General features: G+C 37.9%; 3 protein-coding genes across 3 annotated transcripts in view; 2 read left to right on the forward strand and 1 right to left on the reverse strand.

The window, feature by feature from the left end:
* Positions 1 to 19,528, forward strand: part of Msr-110 (DUF3736 domain-containing protein Msr-110) — a 172,847-nt gene that overhangs the window by 88,842 nt on the left and 64,477 nt on the right. The gene's annotated exons all lie outside the window — the stretch shown is intronic.
* Positions 6,008 to 19,528, forward strand: part of LOC145675902 (uncharacterized) — a 142,922-nt gene continuing 129,401 nt past the window's right edge. The window contains exon 1 of the mRNA XM_081746696.1: positions 6,008 to 6,071. The gene's annotated coding sequence lies outside the window, so the exon portion shown is untranslated. The remainder of the gene's footprint in view (positions 6,072 to 19,528) is intronic.
* On the reverse strand, positions 15,898 to 16,401 carry LOC145675272 (uncharacterized). Its single transcript, XM_081745657.1, has one exon. The coding sequence runs from the start codon at positions 16,399 to 16,401 to the stop codon at positions 15,898 to 15,900; it is 504 nt and encodes a 167-aa protein (XP_081601783.1).

The raw sequence follows: 19,528 nt of genomic DNA on the forward strand, positions 1-19,528 counted from the left end.
GTACCAATTAATTTGTTATTATTTAAAATACATCGATAGTCCCAGGGGTTATGCGAAGGAACTCTAATATATAGATGTTCAGGATAGGATTTAGGATTTAGATTTTTGGGCTTTCGGTATCTAAGGCCATTTAGCCCTTCACGTTTCTGAGGGATGACGTCCCTCGGCGAGCACACAATCCGGGGAAAGGGAAGGAAGAAAGGATGGGGAAAGGTAGGAAGCGGCCTGGGACCTATAAGTTAGGTACCACCCCGGCATTTGCCTGGTGTGAATGAGGAAAACCCAGGAAAACCTCATTCAGGGTGGCTGGCCTGAAAAAGCGTTTTACACTTTTTCGACCGAGTGCCCCCACCGGGTATAGATGTTCAATTAGGTTTACCCTATAATGTATTAAATCGTGAATAAGCTTGATTTGCCTTAAGTTTCTCCTAACATCAAGAGAGAGCAAATCAATCCGAGCGAGAATCTCTCCAATAGTCATCTCATTCAATTTAAATTTGAATCTAAGCCAGGCCAAGAATGAGATTTGAATTGACTCAAGAACTTGAGCAATACTAACAAGATTTCAGTTCCATATTAAAATTGCATATTCCAGATGAGATCGAACATAAGCACAATATTAAATTTTACAGGTTACAATACCTTTAAAACCTTTAGAAACCCATTTAATAAGCTCAAGATTCCTTCTGGCTTTAAATACTATAGTATTAAAATGTTGATCAAATAATAGCTTATTATCCATCATAACATCTAAATCTTTATTAGTTGAAACTACTTGTATTATATGATGATTGATTAAATATGAGAAAAAGAACACATTCATTTTCCTAGGAAACGATATAATTTAGTATTATTCATATTCAAAGGTAGTGCATTCTAAATGAACCATTGATACATTGAATGAATATCAGCTTGTAGTTTCAAGTGATCCTGACAATTTACTATTTTAGAAAAAAATCTTCAAGTCATCGGCATATAATAAAAGAACACTTTAAAGATTTGCCAATATAATTTATATTTATTATAAACAAAAGGGGACCCAGATTGGATCCTTGAGGAACACCAGGAGAAATATTGTACACAGACGATTTGCAACTCATATATCTGACTACAAATCTACTACCAAACAAGTAGGAAGCAAATCAAAGTATCAAAGATTTAGGAATTTCAAAGAAGTCAAGTTTCCTAAGAAGCATATAATGAGATATCTTGTCGAAAGCTTTAGCATAATCAAAATAGACTGTATCGACTTGACCATGATTGTGAACAACAGAAGAAACCAATGTCTGAAGCTTATTTAGGTTTAATTCAGTAGATTTGCCTTTCACAAATCCATACTGTTCAGGAATAACACAATGTTGAACAGAACTACGAAGATAGTTATAAATAAGTTGATCAAAAATTTTAGATATTACATCAAGAATAGAAATAGGACTATAATCAGTTACAGTTCTTCCATCAGTTTTAGGAATTGGAGTTACAGCAACAGTTTTCTATACATTTGGATAGAGATGAGATGCTAAACTCCAATTAAACAATGATGTCAAGATTGGAGCAATTATTTCAAATATACCTTTAATTATAAAAAACGGAATTTGATCAAGACCTACAGAAGCATTAACATTCAGAGTTTTAATAACATCAAGTACCTGTTTAATGTTAAAAGATATTTGATCACTACAAAAATGATTGGCCACAGAAGTCATTGCTATCATTTACATTAACTTCATCTTTGTGATAAACAGCTTCAAATTGCTTGGCCACAGCTTCATATAACAATCGAGGGTCAGAGACCAATTCCTCATTAACTAATACTGCCTTATGACAATCTTTAGCATTAATTTTAAGTTTTTCTCAATTTTACTATAATGTTTAGTTTTATCAATAAAAGGTTGCTTCTTAAAATTAGAACGATATTTGAAAAATACATTGTAATCCTGAGCAGATTGGGTTCTTTTAAACTTCTTATGATCATTATTCTTTTTATTAAGCAAATAAATTAAACTGCGAGAATATCATCACGGATATTTAGAAATTGATTTAGTTTCTAATGGAACATTATTCCTAATTGCTTTCAATATAACATCGCTAATATTTTGAGCAACAGTATCAATATCTTGATTCAACAAAATATTGGCCCAGGGAAGCCCTTGCGCTTCTCTATATAGAAGGATAATCATCCTTCTGATATAGTAAAAAACTATCACTTGGTATCTCCTGTATTAGAAATGATAATTTGACAATTTCAATAGGATCGTGATACTGATCAGGCGGAACCAGAGGTGCGACATTATTACTAGACTGGACATAGGTATTATACAGAATTAGATTGAGACCAGATATCCCAGAGTCAGCATTCAAATTCATATCATCCAAGAAATTAAATAAAATTTTAGCCTTGGATTTAGAATAATAGTTTATACCATTTGAAAAATTTCTATTCGTCCAATCAACTTTGGATATATTGAAATCATCAATAATCACTATTTCATAGTTCAAAAAGTTCACTCTAGACACAATATAATTCAGAAAGTTCATAAAACTTGTAATAGATTAAGTTGGATGAAAGTAATAATATGAAAGTATAATAATAAGAAGATTAGTGCTTTCAACGGGGCCGGGTCAGGTCGGGTTGAAGACCGACCCGACCCCACCCGTGACCCGAATTGATTCGACACGATTGACCTGACCCGAATAACCCGACCCGAGCTGACCCGATTGAACCGACTCGACAACCCGACCCGAGTAGCCTGATCCGACAACCCGACCCGAGCTGACCCGACTGACCCGATCCGTTTGAGAGCACTATGATCACGACACTGGGTGAACGCCAAAATGCACTCCCATTGGGAATTAAACCCGGACCACGTGTACCGAGGTCTTACACGTTAACGACTAGCTAGATCAAGCGGGAGATTTGTATATGCATCTTAATGAATATTTGGCACTTTTGAGGTTTGGTTATTTCTTTTTATAACTGATACCAATGTCCGACGTGGAAGAAATTTATTTGTTTTTCTTGCTTAAGTTCTATGTGGCGAAATTTTTCTTCAAGGTCAGTGTTCTCACCTGCTCGGACGGCAGGGGGTCTTCTCGGAAGGCAGTAGCAAGAGTTTCTTGGCGGAGACAAAAGGAAATCGTTTAACTACAATGATAACGGTTGAGGAAACGGGAGAACATCTATGATTTTTTCCAACCCTTCAACTTCCATTCCAAAATAGGTTCTTATGATTCCGGGACCCGCGCCACTTTGACTTTTCTTTCTCGGTAATTAAAACGTATTTTACAGTAAATATAGTTCTAAGTAAGAAGATACATAATATGAATTTTGTAATTTAAAATTTAAAAATACAGTATGATAATTAATTATAGAGTACTAATTTTATTTCATCACTTTCAGCCCAACAAATGAAATTCAAACAATTCGCACCCTGGGTCTTGGTCATCAATACTGCGTCTTATTCTTTGTCTTGCACAGTCAAGTCTTGGTCCTGCATTTCGTAGTCTTGGTGGTCTTTCATGCTATACAAGAGTCAAGAATACTCGCCTCATCGGTACAAATGAAGACCAAGTGTGATTTTGATTATGGTCTTTCATACTATACAGAAAACAAGAAAATATGCTCATCGCTACTTGGTGATCACCAAAACAAGGCCAAGAGTAAGATTACTATGCACTTCGTCTTGCATATCCAATCTTTATCTTGTTCTTGTATCGATGATCTTGGGCTTGGTGAAATAAAATGAAATATTCAGTTTAAGGTTCCTCGATTCTGCACCGAGGCTAAGGGAGATGGTGACCATGAGAAATGAATGAAATGGTGGAATGAAGAAAGTGGGAGGAAACAGGAGAACCCCGGGAAAACCCACTACACGGCGTTTCTCCACCACAAAGCCCACTTAGCACAAGCTGGGATCGAACCATGGACACCATGCACCAGAGATGAATTCTCTACCACTGAGCCACCGCGACCCTGCTTGGGCTTGGTCGTCCATATCCAATCTTTCTTTTGACCTTGCTTAAACAACTTCTAGTTTTGTTCTAAATGCAGACTCCATATTGGCGTAGATATTAATATTAGAGTCGATTGGTAAAATCAATCTTCCACATTTAAAAATTAAAGTACACACAAGTACAAAAATAAGCATTTACCATTAAAAAAAAAACACTAGCTGCAAGTGTTCAAAATAGATTTATGGTTTCTATAAAATCAATTGAAAATTGCTATTTTTAATTAGGCAGCTAGTGAAAAACGGCAGCTTTCGACTCCAGCCGAGTTTAAGCTCAACCTGAACGCAGTTGACCAAAGTGAACTGACCCGACTGGCCCGACCCGACAACCTGACCCGACTGACCCGATCCGGCAACTCGACTCGAACTGACCCGACTGACCCGACTCGACAACCCGACGCGAGTAGCCTGACCCGACAACCTGACCCGGCATACTACAGTCATCATATCATATATATTCTTCCATTATTAACAGATAACTTACCGCAACTGAGAAGCTCGTATGCTCCACGATCTTCCGCTAACTTCTTGGTCTTCACATACGATTGTTCTGTTTTGATATCGTCCATCAATTGTAGTCTCCTTCGCCTCCTTCCTCTCTTTCCTGCCACCATATTCTCTAGCACGTTCCTCATGATACAGTTCCTTCTTGGCTAATGTCCCAACTAGTTTCTCCTTCTCCTCTGAATAATATTTAAAATCGTTCTTTTCTCCCCCATCATTTCTAACACACTCTCATTCGTTTTCCGCTCGAACCAGCTAATTCACTCTATTATTTTCCACACTAACATTTCGAAAGCTTCCAGTTCTTTTTCATCATTTCTTGAGGAGCACAAGGAGCTTGAGACGGGTTAGCGCCTCCCTATTTACGCCACTATTCTCATTACTGAAAACGAATATTAAACTTGAGCAAACAAATAAGGGAAATAACTGTCGATCATAACCTTGCTCTACTAACTAAAAGATCCCACAATGTTACATAAACTCTGATTCGAATAGACTTTTCAGACAAGACAGGATCTCGCCCATTTGAGTTTTACTTTATAACTAACTAACTAACTCTATGGCCTATGGAACCCGGAGGTTCAATGCCGCGTTCGCATAAGCTCTCCACTGACTTCTATCCTTAGCTAACTGAATCCAATTTCTACTTTGTATTCCTATCTCTGCGAGATCCATCTTAATATTGTCCTTCCATCTGCGCCTAAGTCTTCCTAATGGTCGTTTTACGAATGGTCTTCCAGTGAAGACTTTGAAAGCGTTTCTACTTTCTTCCATTCTAGCTATATGACCTGCCCACCTAAGCCTCCTAGACTTGACGATCCTAACAATGTTGGGAAAACCGTATAAATTATGTAGTTCCTCGTTATGAAGTTTCCGTCATTCCCCATTTCCGTTCCTCTTGGGTCCGAATATTCGTCTCAGGATCTTGTTCTCAAATACTTTCAGTCTATGTTCTTCCCTCAGAGTAAGCGACCATCTTTCGCAACCATACAGAACAACAGGCATGATTATCGTTTTATATATTTTAAGCTTCAAATTCCTCGACAGAATTCGCGACGACAAGAGATTTTGAACCGAATAGTAACACGAATTCCCTGGTTTTAGTCGACATTTAATTTCTTCGTCAATATGATTTTCCTCTACTTTATAGTGTAATAAATTCCGAGAACAGTTGTTTTATTTTTCAGTAAAGTTTAAGTCTACAATTGCATGATACGAACAATGGAAAAGCCCCAATAAGAATATTTTATTTCACAGAATTAAATTTCTTTAAGAGAATGTCATTAAATGTTGCATTAAGCAGCGTAAGCTGTATAATACTACGACAAACTTGGAAACTAATTTATTTTGTAGTTTTAGCAATTCTTTCTAAAAGGATGAATATACCTGAGAAGAAAGATTATTTACTGTTCCTTGCATAATAAGCGCACTGATAAGATTTCAAGTTTCTACTGACGTAATGTTAAGCATCTCGTAGCCGACATAAGCGTTTCTTGGAACTGACAATTCATTTAAAGTCTCATCAAGCCTTTGGGAATAATCGCTTCATACTTCACAGTAAGTTTCTTATTTATATTTACACATAGGGTTGCTTATAGGACAAGAATTGAGGCTTTCTTGGAAGCCATTGCAAAGCTATGTTTCGTCTCAAATATTGTTGCGAAGATTTTGACTCGTCATGTCTTATTGGCAAACCCCATTTGTACTTTTTACTAGAGAATTTCCTTGTATAGTCAGCAACAAGAAGCTCTTTCTGTTTCATAAAATTAGTTTTGTGAATAACTTCAGAATGGAAGGTCAATTTGAGTACAGTTTTGAGTAAATTTAAAAAGAATAGAATTTTCCTTATGTTCCAGCCACGCCACTGTTATTCCCAAAATAAATTTTACCAAGCAGAAAGAACTTTTGTCGCTGACTGTACACTTTTCGACTTAAAACAGAAACGGGAACTTCCTCGTGGCTATGCGAAAAGTGCACGCGCCTTTGGCGTGGGAAACTGGGGTTCGATCCCCGGAGGGAACTCATGTGGATCGGAAAATTAACATAGTAGAACATTGTTCTAATAAAATTTGTTTTATTGATGAATGTACAGCAACAGCCGATATTTCGAAAGCCAGTGAGGGTGTTGGTGAATAGTGTGGAAAATTTTAATATCAGTTCAGAATTTGTGGCAGATTCATACAAAACATATAGAGCTACTTTCAAAGAAGTGTACAATCACGTTAGATCTGTTATGGGAAACGAACATTGGATGCCTCAGGATCCCTTTTATAAAGGCATCAGCAGAACGGGCTTTCCACAAATGTACGAAGGTCATTTCAAAAGTCTTGTACACAGCGCATGCGCAACCGTTTGAGTGGTGTGATCAAATTCAATTTTATGTCAGTTGTGAATCAGAGTTTGGACTCTGTCTGTATTTGCTGATTCGCGTGGCTTTGTTGTGAAAAATACAGTGTTAAAATGGGAGCTGCAGTGGTTCAGTGGTAGAGCGTTCACTTCTGGGCCATGGGGTCCTTAGTTCGATCTCAGCTTGCGCCAAGTGAACCTTGTGGACAAAAACCGTGCGCGTGGATTTTCTCGGAGTTCTCCTTTTCCTTTCAATTTTCTTCATTCCACCATTTCATTCATTTCTCATCATCGTCGTCTCCTTTAACCTAGCCGGCAAAACAGTGGAACATTAATCTTAAAGATTTAATTTCAGTGTTAAAATGGAAGGTGAACCCGACTCAGGTAGGATTTCACATAGTGACCAGCGTTCCTATATCAGAATCGCAACTCTATGTGGAAAGAATCCAACTGAAATTTACAATGCTTTGGGAGAGGTTTGTGGAAATAGTGAAGTGGACTCTAGCACTGTATCACGGTGGTCAGCTCGTTTCCGTGAAATGACATTTTGAGAGAGGATCGACGAAAAACATGTGAGGAAATTGTATATGAGGCCAAAATATCTGTTACTTCAGTTTATACAATCATTACTGAAAAGTTAAAGATGAGAAAAATCACTGCCAGATGGGTTCCGCATGATCTGAGTGAAGAGTAGAAAGCATATCGCCAAAGAATCGCAGAACAATTGCTTCAACGTTCCTGAACAGAAGATCAGTTTCTACGAAATATTGTTGCAATTGATGACTGATTTGTTTCCCAAATTGAAGGAACCACTCCCTGAAAACGTTTCGATACAATTGACGAAGCTTCCAGTGAGGTGACCCGAGTGATCAGAATCTCAACAAAGAAGGTACCTTATCCGGAATACAGACTTTACCAAAACGTTGGAAAGGTGTCATAAGCAAAAATGGAGATTATATTGAAGACTTATAAAGATATTTTGTACAATAAGTTATTTACTTCCATAATATCTTTCAGTGTCCAGAACTTTATAAATGACCCCCGTACTATTATATAACTTCAGAATCAGGACTACATACTAAAAGAGCATGGTTATATTATTCACCTACTCTAAGCAAGACATGCTGTGAATCTTGCTGGCTTCTTTGCAGATAGATCTTTAAAAAATTACAGTGCTCAGATACACGGTCATTGTGATTGGAAACAGATAAAGGATGCAATGAATACGTATACATCTTTAAATGTATATATTTATATTCAAATTGGAATTTAGTTGGATTTCTGTCTTGTTTATAAATTGTAACGTTTATATGATGCTCTGGATTAGGGATGCGCTCGAGTCGAGACATGTCTCGAATCTCGACTCGACTCGACTCGAATTCGAGTCGAGATTCGAGTCGAGACACACTTTGTAAAATTCGAGACGAGTCGAGACAAACGTATTTCTCGACTCGAATTTTCGAGTCGAGACACGAGTCGAGTCGAGACGGCTCTTAAAAATCTCGACTCGACTCGAATGTCTCGAACATTTTTCTATAATTTTTAATATTATTTTGAAGAAAGTATTCACTCAGAAACAGCCTTGAAACCAATTCCAGCTTTTATTCCTTCAGAAAGGTACAGAACGCATAAAATTAATAGTTAATCTTTAAAGATGAAGATTTAATTTTCAGCTCAATTCAGTTAATTAGAACTAATAGTTAATGTCGTTGTATTTGGTTGTACTGCAAATATAATAATAATAATAATAATAATTGATTATCTAGTTTGTATAAAAGTATTATCCGTAGTCTAAATCTAGTTTGTATAAAACTATTGCGATAAAGTGAACTTCATAAATTCTCTGAATGAGCAGTTGGTAGTCTATAGTAATTTAGCATAGTTATAATTATTGTGTTTTCGTTCCCATGAACGCAATAGGGTTACATAACTTCTGGATTATTCGCTTGTCCAACTATTCTGAGGCTTTAATATGTTGCAGCATACCACGAGCTACGGATAATATATAATGTAACATTTGTTGTAAAACACATATTATGATACGAGACTATTTTACATAGTATATCTTATCTAATATAAATAAAATAAAGAGTTTGTTTGTGTGTTTGTCTGTCTGTCTGTGTGCGACCTGGGGACCAGACGAGTGGACCGAGAGTTCCCAAAATTTGGTCACGGGTACCTTAGTCCAGGCCCCAGATCAAGACGAAGCGTTTCTTTTTAATTTCGAACCAGGGGGGTCTCGGGGGGGGGACGTTTACTGGGACCGACCTGGGGACCAGACAAGTTGACCGAGAGTTACCAAATTTTGGTCACGGATACCTTGGTCCAGGTCCCAGTCTAAGGCGAAGCGTTTTTGTCAAAATTGAAACCAGGGTGTCTCAGGGGGGCGTTTAGCGAGACATGTAGTAAAAGTAATCCAAATTGATCGACATTAGTGTCAAATCCATAGTTTTCACGGTCGCTGAGATCAATGGTGACACTTCCATCAGCGATGACTTGCAAATTCAGCTACTACTGTATGCGGGCCGGGTGTCAGCGGGTGAAGAATACCGAGACATGTATAAATAGCCCATATTGATTGATAGTAGTGTCAAATCCATAGTTTTCGCGGTCACTGAAATGAATGGTGATACTTCCACAGGTGTTGACTTCCAAATACAGCCCCCATGCGAAGAATGGGTATATTAAGCTAGTATTACAATAAATGGACTGCTTGGATGCCAAGAACTAGTACAGATAAGTACCATTCACTTCTATGAATAGGTATTTTTTAAAAGGATTTTTGTAAACACTAAGTTATAAAACAATGAACTACATACAGTAGTTATGGTTTTGGTTCCCAACATAAAAGAAATATGGATTGTTCATGAGATATTGAACTTCAACTTTCACTCCTGGAAAATTTCAATTTTGGAGTTAGGCCACTTGGCATCAAAGCAGTTCACTGTAAGATAAATACATTCCGCACATTAGTAACATAGTTGTTCAGGGGCCTTCGATTTCCATCCTCTCAAATGAAAGCTGAACGATTGCTTGATACATGCTGACTATATAGGAGAAATAGTATATTAAGTTTTCGAGTTTTGGTGCGTATCCGTATTTACACTCTGATATAACTTTAAGTTCACACTCAAATCGAACTAATTGTTTAATGCATTTCGAAAGCTTTTGTTTATATGCAGCTCATTAAGGAAAATCTATTTCATAATCGTAACATTTATGTACTAAGAAACTATGAACGTAAAGTGGACTCGACCTAGCCCCGTGGCCGCTGTGACTCAGTGGCACAGCTCTCACCCTTGGTGTGTGAGGACTCTGATTCTGTGTGTGTGTGTGAACTCCGCGGCTAGTGTACGCGTCTTTGCCGTGGAAGACTCGGGTTCAATTCCCGGCGCGAGCTCATGTAGTTCGGATTCCACGTTAATCAGTAGGTCTACATTTCATATATCCTCGCTGCTGAAAGAGACGGGAAAGTCAAAATCAACTCAACAATATATATATGTGTGTGTGCTTATGTGAATTTCCTCGTGGCTGTATGGTTAACACATACGCCTTGATCGTGGGAGACTCTGGTTCGATTTACGGTGGAAGCTCATGAAGTTGTTACCGGTATCCCACTTTAAACTGTAGATCCATGCCTCATATAACCATAGATATAATATATATGCCTTTGATCCACTCATTTTCCGACTTGGAAGCCATCGAAAATTTCCGGACACAGAGTCCCGTAGACCGAAAATGAGAAACATGGGTACAGAGTAAAACAGCCATAGAAATTTAAGCTTTTTAGGGTAACTTAATCCTTACATATAATGCAACTAGCTTGGCCAAGTTATAATGGAGGAAATGCTATCATTGCAACACTCTGAGAATAGAAAATGTTCGTCAGGAATTACTATCCCCCCCTCTCCTGCAGAATGAAAACCCTGACTAAAACTCAATATATATATATAAAACTATTTTGTGTAATGTAACAAACAGTGGCGGATAGTATTCATGTTTCCTTGCAGAGGTCCTTACGAGGGTTCGCTTCCATCTTCCTCTCCCCAAGAACTAAAATAAATTTAAAAAATTGCTATTACTTGTTAATCTTGTACAAAGGACGCAATTAAAGTCCCAGTGTAACACCCCTTCACATTTAGATTTTTGCCCTGGAAGAAAACCAGTTATTATTGTTTCTTGATTTCTCAGTCTCACCTACATAAACATACGAATAGAATTACAGGATAGGACATGTTTAGAGTGCTTGCACGTGACATCTAACTATATTTCTCATCAAATGTGTCACAGATGAAAATTTCCGTTTGTACTGCCTCTATTTTCTGGTACATATGTTTCATTTATGTTATGTTGCTAAAATTCGTTAGGAAACAAGTACAGACTGCGCCTGTGTGCCTGACAAAACGTAAATGTACTGGATAATTATTTCTTCACTTTCTTCCAGAAAAAAAGTAACCCATCTCATGTCGGCAAACAAAAGGAGGTAGCGGACCAAAGATAGCCGTTGTTTACCTAAGGTCGTTACACAGCAGGGGTTTCATTCAGTCAGAGGGAAAAGAAAAAATAATTTAAGGTTTCTACATTTGTTTTGAACTGCAATATACTTCTTCTTTTTATTTTAAGAACCATTTCCTTCTCATTTGTCTGCATCAGAAAAAAATGCAAAAAAAATCACTAGAATGTGCCTATTTACCCAAAGTACGTACTAGATCCCTAGTTCAATAGTAAAATCACTAAATCTAGTACGAAATCATAAATGTGGCATCCCTGGGTTGGAGCGAAAGTAATGGTTGGAGTAAAAACTAGTCCGTATTTCTACTGCGTTCTGTTGTTGAATTCACAGAAATGTTCAAAAATAAATTCAACAAGTAAAACACGATCCTACAAAAGACTGTTTACTTGCTCACTGGTTTTAGTATTGTGAACTGAAACTCAAGTGCGCAGTCATGTTGAATACTTCTGTCCCTTTCTACTTTACAACTTGAGGTGGGATGAGGGTCAGGATAGATCTAGTGATATACCGCTAAAGGAAGTGCTTCAGTACAGAGTCGGAAGCGGTATGTATTGTTTATACTACTTACAACGTTACCCCCCACATAAAATATAAATTCACCCTTTCTCCCTTCCCTTTTTCGAATACAATGAACCGACTCTTTTGCTGAAGAAAGATGCTAAAAGAAAATTGAAACATCTGTGTCTAAACTTTCTTTGAAGCGCAGTCTTTTGTATTTGTAAGGTTTTGCGAGTGTTTTCGAGATAGCCAAATCTTTTACCATGGACTCCTGCTGCGAACTGACCGTGAGGAAACACCCGATCTCGCTGTGCTCAATTTCTCTCGCACACGTGAAATGGGTTTGTTGTTTCCAAAACAAATAGGAAGTTACCTTGTGCTTTTGCATTTCTGCACGCACACAGGTACCAGTGTTGTTTTAATGATCAGAAGAAATATCAAAACCATCCGATATATATGATACGAAACAGCTAACAGAGGGAGGCAAAGATAAAAGTAGGCCTATACCAAGTTTTCCGCGTGGTACCATTATGGAGAATAAATATTTGATAAAGTCACGTAGATGCGCTTAAACCTATTCCATCTGTCCTTATAACTTTTCTGGTCTCATCAATTTATCAGGAGAATACGTACAACATATGTCCAAATTCCATATATACTCTTTCTAAACTAATGAGTAAACTCATTAAGAACACCAACTGATATCAATAAACAGGAAAGAAAACAATACTTTATACTTCTATCATTTGGTACACATCTCTATGAAGCACAGCTTGTTTCTTTTCGAAATAGCTCCTTCGTGTCACAGCTGTGGTTAGTTTTGTTTTCTGTTAGGATGAAAGAGAGAAATGCAACATTTGCTTCGCGGTGAAGTTATATATATTATTAAGATGAGCGGTGATAAGCGAGGTTTAACAAAGAGTGCCTTTCGGATGCACAATTTAACGGGTAGTTGCAGTCCGTGTTGAGAATCGAACCAAAGCTATGTAAGACATGTTATGACAAATCCAAAAGGTGTGTTGTATCGGTGCAGTACCAGTTTTTCACGTTTTTCAAAATGTTCGAAAACCCAAAGAATAATCTTTAATTTCTGATATTTTAGTCGTCACAAATTACAATTTTATAATGTAGTCAATGTTTATAATTACTGGGCAGTTGGGCGTTTAAACTAATGACATCATAATAAAGTCAAAACCATAATTTTGAGTTGAATTGATTCTGAGTTTAACGTCCCGTTCAGCAGCGAGGCTATGTGAGACGTGGACCTACTGATTAACGTGGAATCCGAACCACATGAACTCCCACCGGGAATCAAGCCCAGGTTTCCCACGCCAAAGGCAAGAATGCTAACCGTTAGCCACGAAGCAGCTCCACCATAATTTTAGTGGGCGATAAGAAATATCTCGGCAGTGCTTTTACAATAAATAAAATTTTATAAGTATTAAAGTATAGTGGTAAGAGATTTTATAATAGCTCTTTTATTTATGAGATATGAGTATTTAAAAAAACAACTAAAGAATAGGTTGGCGGAACCACAAAAGACTCGTAAAATAAACTTTCTTATAAATACATACGCACCTTACTCATCTTTTATAATTGCCATGCTTACGTTCTCCATAAAAACAGAAATTCTCTTTTAGTAATACTTTACACAAGATCATGAAGTGGGTTCAAATTTAATTAAAGGCAAAATACAATACAATAATCCACAAATATTGCCTCAAGTGAGTTTAAAGATTTCTAAACACTAGTGCGAAACCGAGCTCTGCCGTTGCGATCGATTTACAGGTCTTGAGACGAAAGTAAGAAGGGACTTACGCACACAGTAAGTAAAAACAATTAATATGCCTGTAACTTTCCCTAACTAACCTCACCATTATTTTTCTAATTAAATTCTAGCCCGAAATTATGTATCATATTACCCTATTCCCATTTTGAAAACTTGATCTTAATTCAAAATGCGGATTTCAAGATGGCTGCCATCAAGGTCATATCTACCATACGACTTCCCCCCAGGACTTATATGTATCCACATGGTTCTTCTTCACTTTTCTTCATTAACGCTCCGTTTACAAAGGGTAGTAAGGGACTTCTGTAGTAATCTCCAATAACCACATCACAATTCTTAAAAGTTATTTAAAAAAAATAGAAAACATGCACCATGGCAAAAATTTGTCATCACAAGTAATGATGCATACATGCCTTCTATCAGCAAAAAAAGTTTCATTGAAATTGGAGCCGGACATTTGAGTGATGTTCCTTGTGGGATATGATTGAACGTGACGTCAGAACACATTGCCCCCCTTCCCGGAATTTACGGGAATTAGGTGACCTGAGTGAGCACATGTGGTGCCAGCTCTCTCCAGCGACCTATCAAGGATCATTGCGTGTATGCCAAGACGTGTCGCCGTTTTTATCCATGCCAAAAGTCGACATACTGACAATTAGGTAGGTGTCATGATGGTCTGGCTGATGTGTGCGTATATTTTAACTCGTACATTTTGTCTCGACTCGAATTTCGAGACGTCTCGACTCGAATTCGAGTCGAGTCGAGACAGAGACTGTCGAGTCGAGACACGAGTCGAGACAGAAACATATTTTCGAGTCGAGACACGAGTCGAGACAACATTTTCTCGAGACGAGTCGAGACAGGCTTAAATCTCGACTCGACTCGACTCGAATGCATCCCTACTCTGGATGAAGAACTAGAAATGACAACTAAAAAATGGAAGTTATTTTGACGTCAAATAGCATAGAATTCTTAATGTTACTCTCACTCTTGCCATGAGCAATCTATCATTCCGAGCACACACAAAAAATAGACAGTAAGGAAGGTCGCAGTGTAAATGTCATCCTAATCTTAATCCTAACTATACAGGGTGTTTCAAAACAACACCGATAACGTTTGGAAGGTGATTCCTGACACGAATATAAGACAAAAAGCACATACCAATCTGGGTGCAGAAATCTGTCATTTCGGAGTTATAGGCTACCGAAGAAATGAAATTTAAAGGTCCATAACTACAAAACTATCGGACCTACCGTAGTCAGGTCAAGACTTCACTTAGGACTTAATGTGCGCACTATCCAAATATCCATGTTTCAGATCATCGTCTTGGCTTTGTCTTTTTTTCATTATTTTTTTATTGTTAATACATGTTTGTTATGTTTCCCTATGTAAATGGCATTCGTTATGCTGTATCTGGTGAAATAAAAAAATAGATCCGCCAGTCCTAGTAAAAGAGTTTGCATGTATGAAAGCAAGGAAAGTACCGTTAAGGTTACAAATGCTGTTGCTCAATTTATCTCAAACAATGAGTGAGATACTTATTTAAATATTAAAATGTACTATCCCAACATCACGAACTTTATGTTGTATTTCACACTGATGCAAAAAGAACTGATTTTTCTGTGATATTTGATGAATGTATATGTTATCCAGACTTAAGAGTGGACTGTTGGTCTTATGGAGACAGCGATGCCAAGTTGAGCATTAAAAACAAATGCAGAACAGATCGCGCTTCTATTATACTGCCGACTGATGTTGCCAACTCACGTATTAAAAAAAGAAATTCACACCACAACGATGAATAAATAATAATAATAATAATAAACAACTTACCACATTGAATCAATCGCACTCCAAAGAATCAAATCCTTCCATATCATCATCATCATCACTATCAATATCATCATCGAAGATTTCAGACGATTCTTCTTCAGAGGAATCTTCACCCAAATGAATAATCAACGGCTCAACATCATCTTGCAGCTCATCTGCTTTCCACATGTCACTTTCGATGTTTATCACATGTCTGACGTAGTTCTGCCAATTTTCTGTTGTTACACGCTCAAACGCTTCATTAGGGATGCGCACGAGACAAGATTTGTGGCTGTCTCATCTCAAATATGTGCTGTAAAAGTGATGTCTTTACTCGAAAAATGTATATTTCTCTATCGGAAGAGCCGTGTCTCGACTCGAATTTTGTCAGGAAAATCCTGTCTCGACTCGTCTCGTGCGCATCTCTACGCTTCATGAATTAAATTCTCAACGTCCTTAACTTTGAATGTTGTATTATTTACCCCAACGTAGTGTTTTACTTGAGACCACACGAGTTCAATAGGGTTGAGCTCACAGTGATAAGGAGGTAATCGGAGAACGGTGTGTCCTAATTCTTTAGCCCATTCGTCAGTCTTATATTTTTCATATTTAGGACGATGAATGCTTATTAGATCCATCAAATCTTTCTTTAACATATCCTCATCATACTCAATATTATGTAAGGTTAACCACTGCCGCATGTCGTCTTTCTTCCAAGATTTGGTTGGCAGTGGCTCCTTACGGCGACTGTGGTAGGATGCATTGTCCATTACGATAACTGACCCTGGACGAAGATTTGTAAGTAACTGATTCCGGAAGTATTCCTCAAACAAATCTCCATCCATTTCATCATGAGCGTCAGCCGTATTTTTCTTGCACAAGAAAACCAATTTTGCCCCAGCTATGAAACCCTGTTTCCTTGCCAGCATGAACTAAGGCATATCGTGGTCCACGGCCTGTTGGATGTTTAACAAGGAGAAGGCAGACTTTGGTAAGTGAACTTCGGGGCCATTTTTTGCGAGTTGGTAGTGCACATTTAAAGAACCAATATTGCCAATTCGGACAGTGCAATGGTCAAAAATAACGCAGAAAAACTTTCTACTCGCTGCACATATTGTACGACGCACAAATTTACCAAGTTCGGCGTGGCAAAGTGAGGAAAATCATTGACTCATGAGTAAAGGGTTCCGGGTTCAATTCCTGTTCGTCATACATTTTTTTTTTGCTTCAACCAATAAAGTGCCGGTAGCCATTTGTAACTATAAGTAAAATACTAATTCACTATATGTTTATAATGAATAAAACAATAGAAATTTTCAAATCACTTGTAAAATCTTTCAATGTTCCATGTTAACTGGTAGGAACAAAATTTAATCTACTCCGTAAATATTATTGTTACTGCAGTCATAATATAAAAAATGTTCTTAACGCTTCGTATCTACATCTGTAGACAGTGTGCATATTACAAGGGAAATGAGAAGGAAATCTCCTTTGGTTATAGCAACATCCAGTATTAGCAAAGGAGATTTCCCCCTCAACTCCTTTGTAATTCGCAAACTGTCAACAGATGTAGAAATGAAGCGTCAAGAACATTTATTACACAGCGACTGTCGTAACCAGTGGCGTATTTAAGGGTGGCGCTTCCGGGCTTAAGCCCCCCCGAAATGTTATTTACTATATTAAAGTAAATGAAATATTTTGGAGAATTTTCACATTTCCAGGACTAAAGTTGGCAAAGCTCCTCCCGAAATAAAATCGTAAATACGCCACTGGCCGTAACCATAATTTAGCTCGTGATATTAGTATATTTACGGAATAGATTAAATTTTGTTTGCCAGTTAACATGGAACATTGAAAGATTTTACAAGTGATTTGAAAATTTCTATTGTTTTATTCATTACATTGGGGGCCGCGGTGGCTCAGTGGTAGAGCGTTCACCTCTGGTGCTTGGGGTCCCGGGTTCGATCCCAGCCCCCGCCAAGTGAACTTTGTGGTGGACAAACACCGTGTGCGTGGGTTTTCTCGGGGTTCTCCCGTTTCCTCCCACTTTCTTCATTCCACCATTTCATTCATTACTCATCTTCACCGTCTCCTTTAGCCTAACCGGCAAAACCGTGGGACGTAAAACTCAAAGATTTCATTTTTTTTATTCATTATAAACATACGGTGAATTAATATTTTACTTGTAGTTACAAATTCCTACTTTATTGGTTGAAGCAAAAGAAAGATGTATGACTTGAACAGGAATCGAACGCGAGACTCTTTACACATAAGTTACAGATTTACTCACTCTGCCACACCGTCACTTAGTAAATTTGTGCGTCGTACGACATATGCGTCGAGTAGAAAACTTTAAGACGTTTTTTCTCCGTTATTTTTGGCCATTGTGCTCTCCCAGTTTGTAATATTAATTCTTTAAATGTGCACTACCACCTCGCAAAAAATGGCCCCGAAGTTCACTTACCAAACTCTGCCTTCTCCTTGTAAGTCCGCAAGAAAGTCCACACAGAAAAGCTTGTCTTGCTGTTTTAATTGTTTTGTCTTTCCACTCTTTATCCACGCTATCCCAATATTTACCCACGATTCGTCCATGTATTCCATGATTCTATTTTTATTTCGAAATTTTCTTATTTGCCGTAGATATTTGTGGCGCGACGACACAATATCCTCTCTCTCTATAAGCATGGTCTTACTCTGTCTTTTCTCATAAACAAATTCAAGCTCTTTTAGAAGTACGTGGAACGTGGATCTTTTAAAGTTCGGCAAATCGGGATCTGAATTTACCTGTTTGAGAACGGAATTGAGTGTTGGTGGCAAATTTCTAAAGAAGAACTCATGGACCTTTTGTCTGATTGCACTCCTAACAAATTCATTATATTTTGCAAATCGACTGTTCTTTGCAATTTTCTTTCTTAATCGCTTCTTGTTCGGTGTTACTAAAAGTCCACGTGATAACTCGAATTTAGAAAACAGTTGTCCTGGAAGTTTCCGTGGCTTCAGCTGTTTCACTCGCGACCCAACTTATACTTTTACCCAGGGTTTTCTGCTTTAAATAATTAAACACGTTCATAACAATAGCCCTTTCTTTGCTCTTCAACACTTGACCACTCTTACGCTTAAAAGAGGTGCTGGCTGTAATTTCTTCCATTTTGATATATTAACACACACTCACGCACCTATACACACACACAGGGGTGCCCACAAGGGGGGGGCTATGACGCAAACTGCGTCATTGAAATATTGGGGGGGTTAAAAACCTATATAAATATGTTTGAGGGGGTGTAAAAATTAATCGAAAAGATTTTTTTTTCATGGAAGAACATCTATGGATAGACAATTGAGGGGGGGTGCGTCATGGACATAAGGGGGGGTGGGCACCACTGCACACACAGACGGCGCGATTTTGTTCCCAGAACAGCACAGTAAGTAAATGAACATAATCAAGAAAATGCCGAATGTTCAGAGACCACACTCCGCCACACACTGCACAATAGCAAAGACACAACAGAGAAGAATTTCGTCTGGAATCTGACATGAGTCATCTAGTGCGACAATAGACGATACAGTAGATAAGCTATTGGCCCCACCCACCGCACCAAACTGTCTCCCTATTTCCTGGTGTAGTTTCTGAAACCAATGCTATTATGAAACCGAACAGAAATCACACTCAGTTATGAACTCCCAAAGAAATTTCAATGCACGAAAGATAAAAGAAATATGAAATGCGTCCTGCAGCAATTCTCGCTGAAACTTCCTTCCCGACGAGGAATACATAGGCCTATATATAATTAACTAGCAGCGTTCACCCCGCTTCGCTGCGGTCACCCCGGAACGCAATAAACTTTGTTACTTAGATAATTTTTACTTTTTCGCTTTCAAGTGATATGATAAAAACCATAGTAGATTGCAGTAAATGTTAACATTATATCGCCTGTCATTTATGTTAACCCGCCCCGCTTCGCTGCGGTCACCCCGGAACGCAATAAACTTTGTTACTTAGATAATTTTTACTTTTTCGCTTTCAAATTGCAGTAAATGTTAACATTATAGCGCCTG

Source organism: Thermobia domestica, chromosome 18 (genome assembly GCF_964235325.1).
Source record: "Thermobia domestica chromosome 18, izTheDome1.hap1.1, whole genome shotgun sequence".
Lineage (NCBI taxonomy): Eukaryota > Metazoa > Arthropoda > Insecta > Zygentoma > Lepismatidae > Thermobia > Thermobia domestica.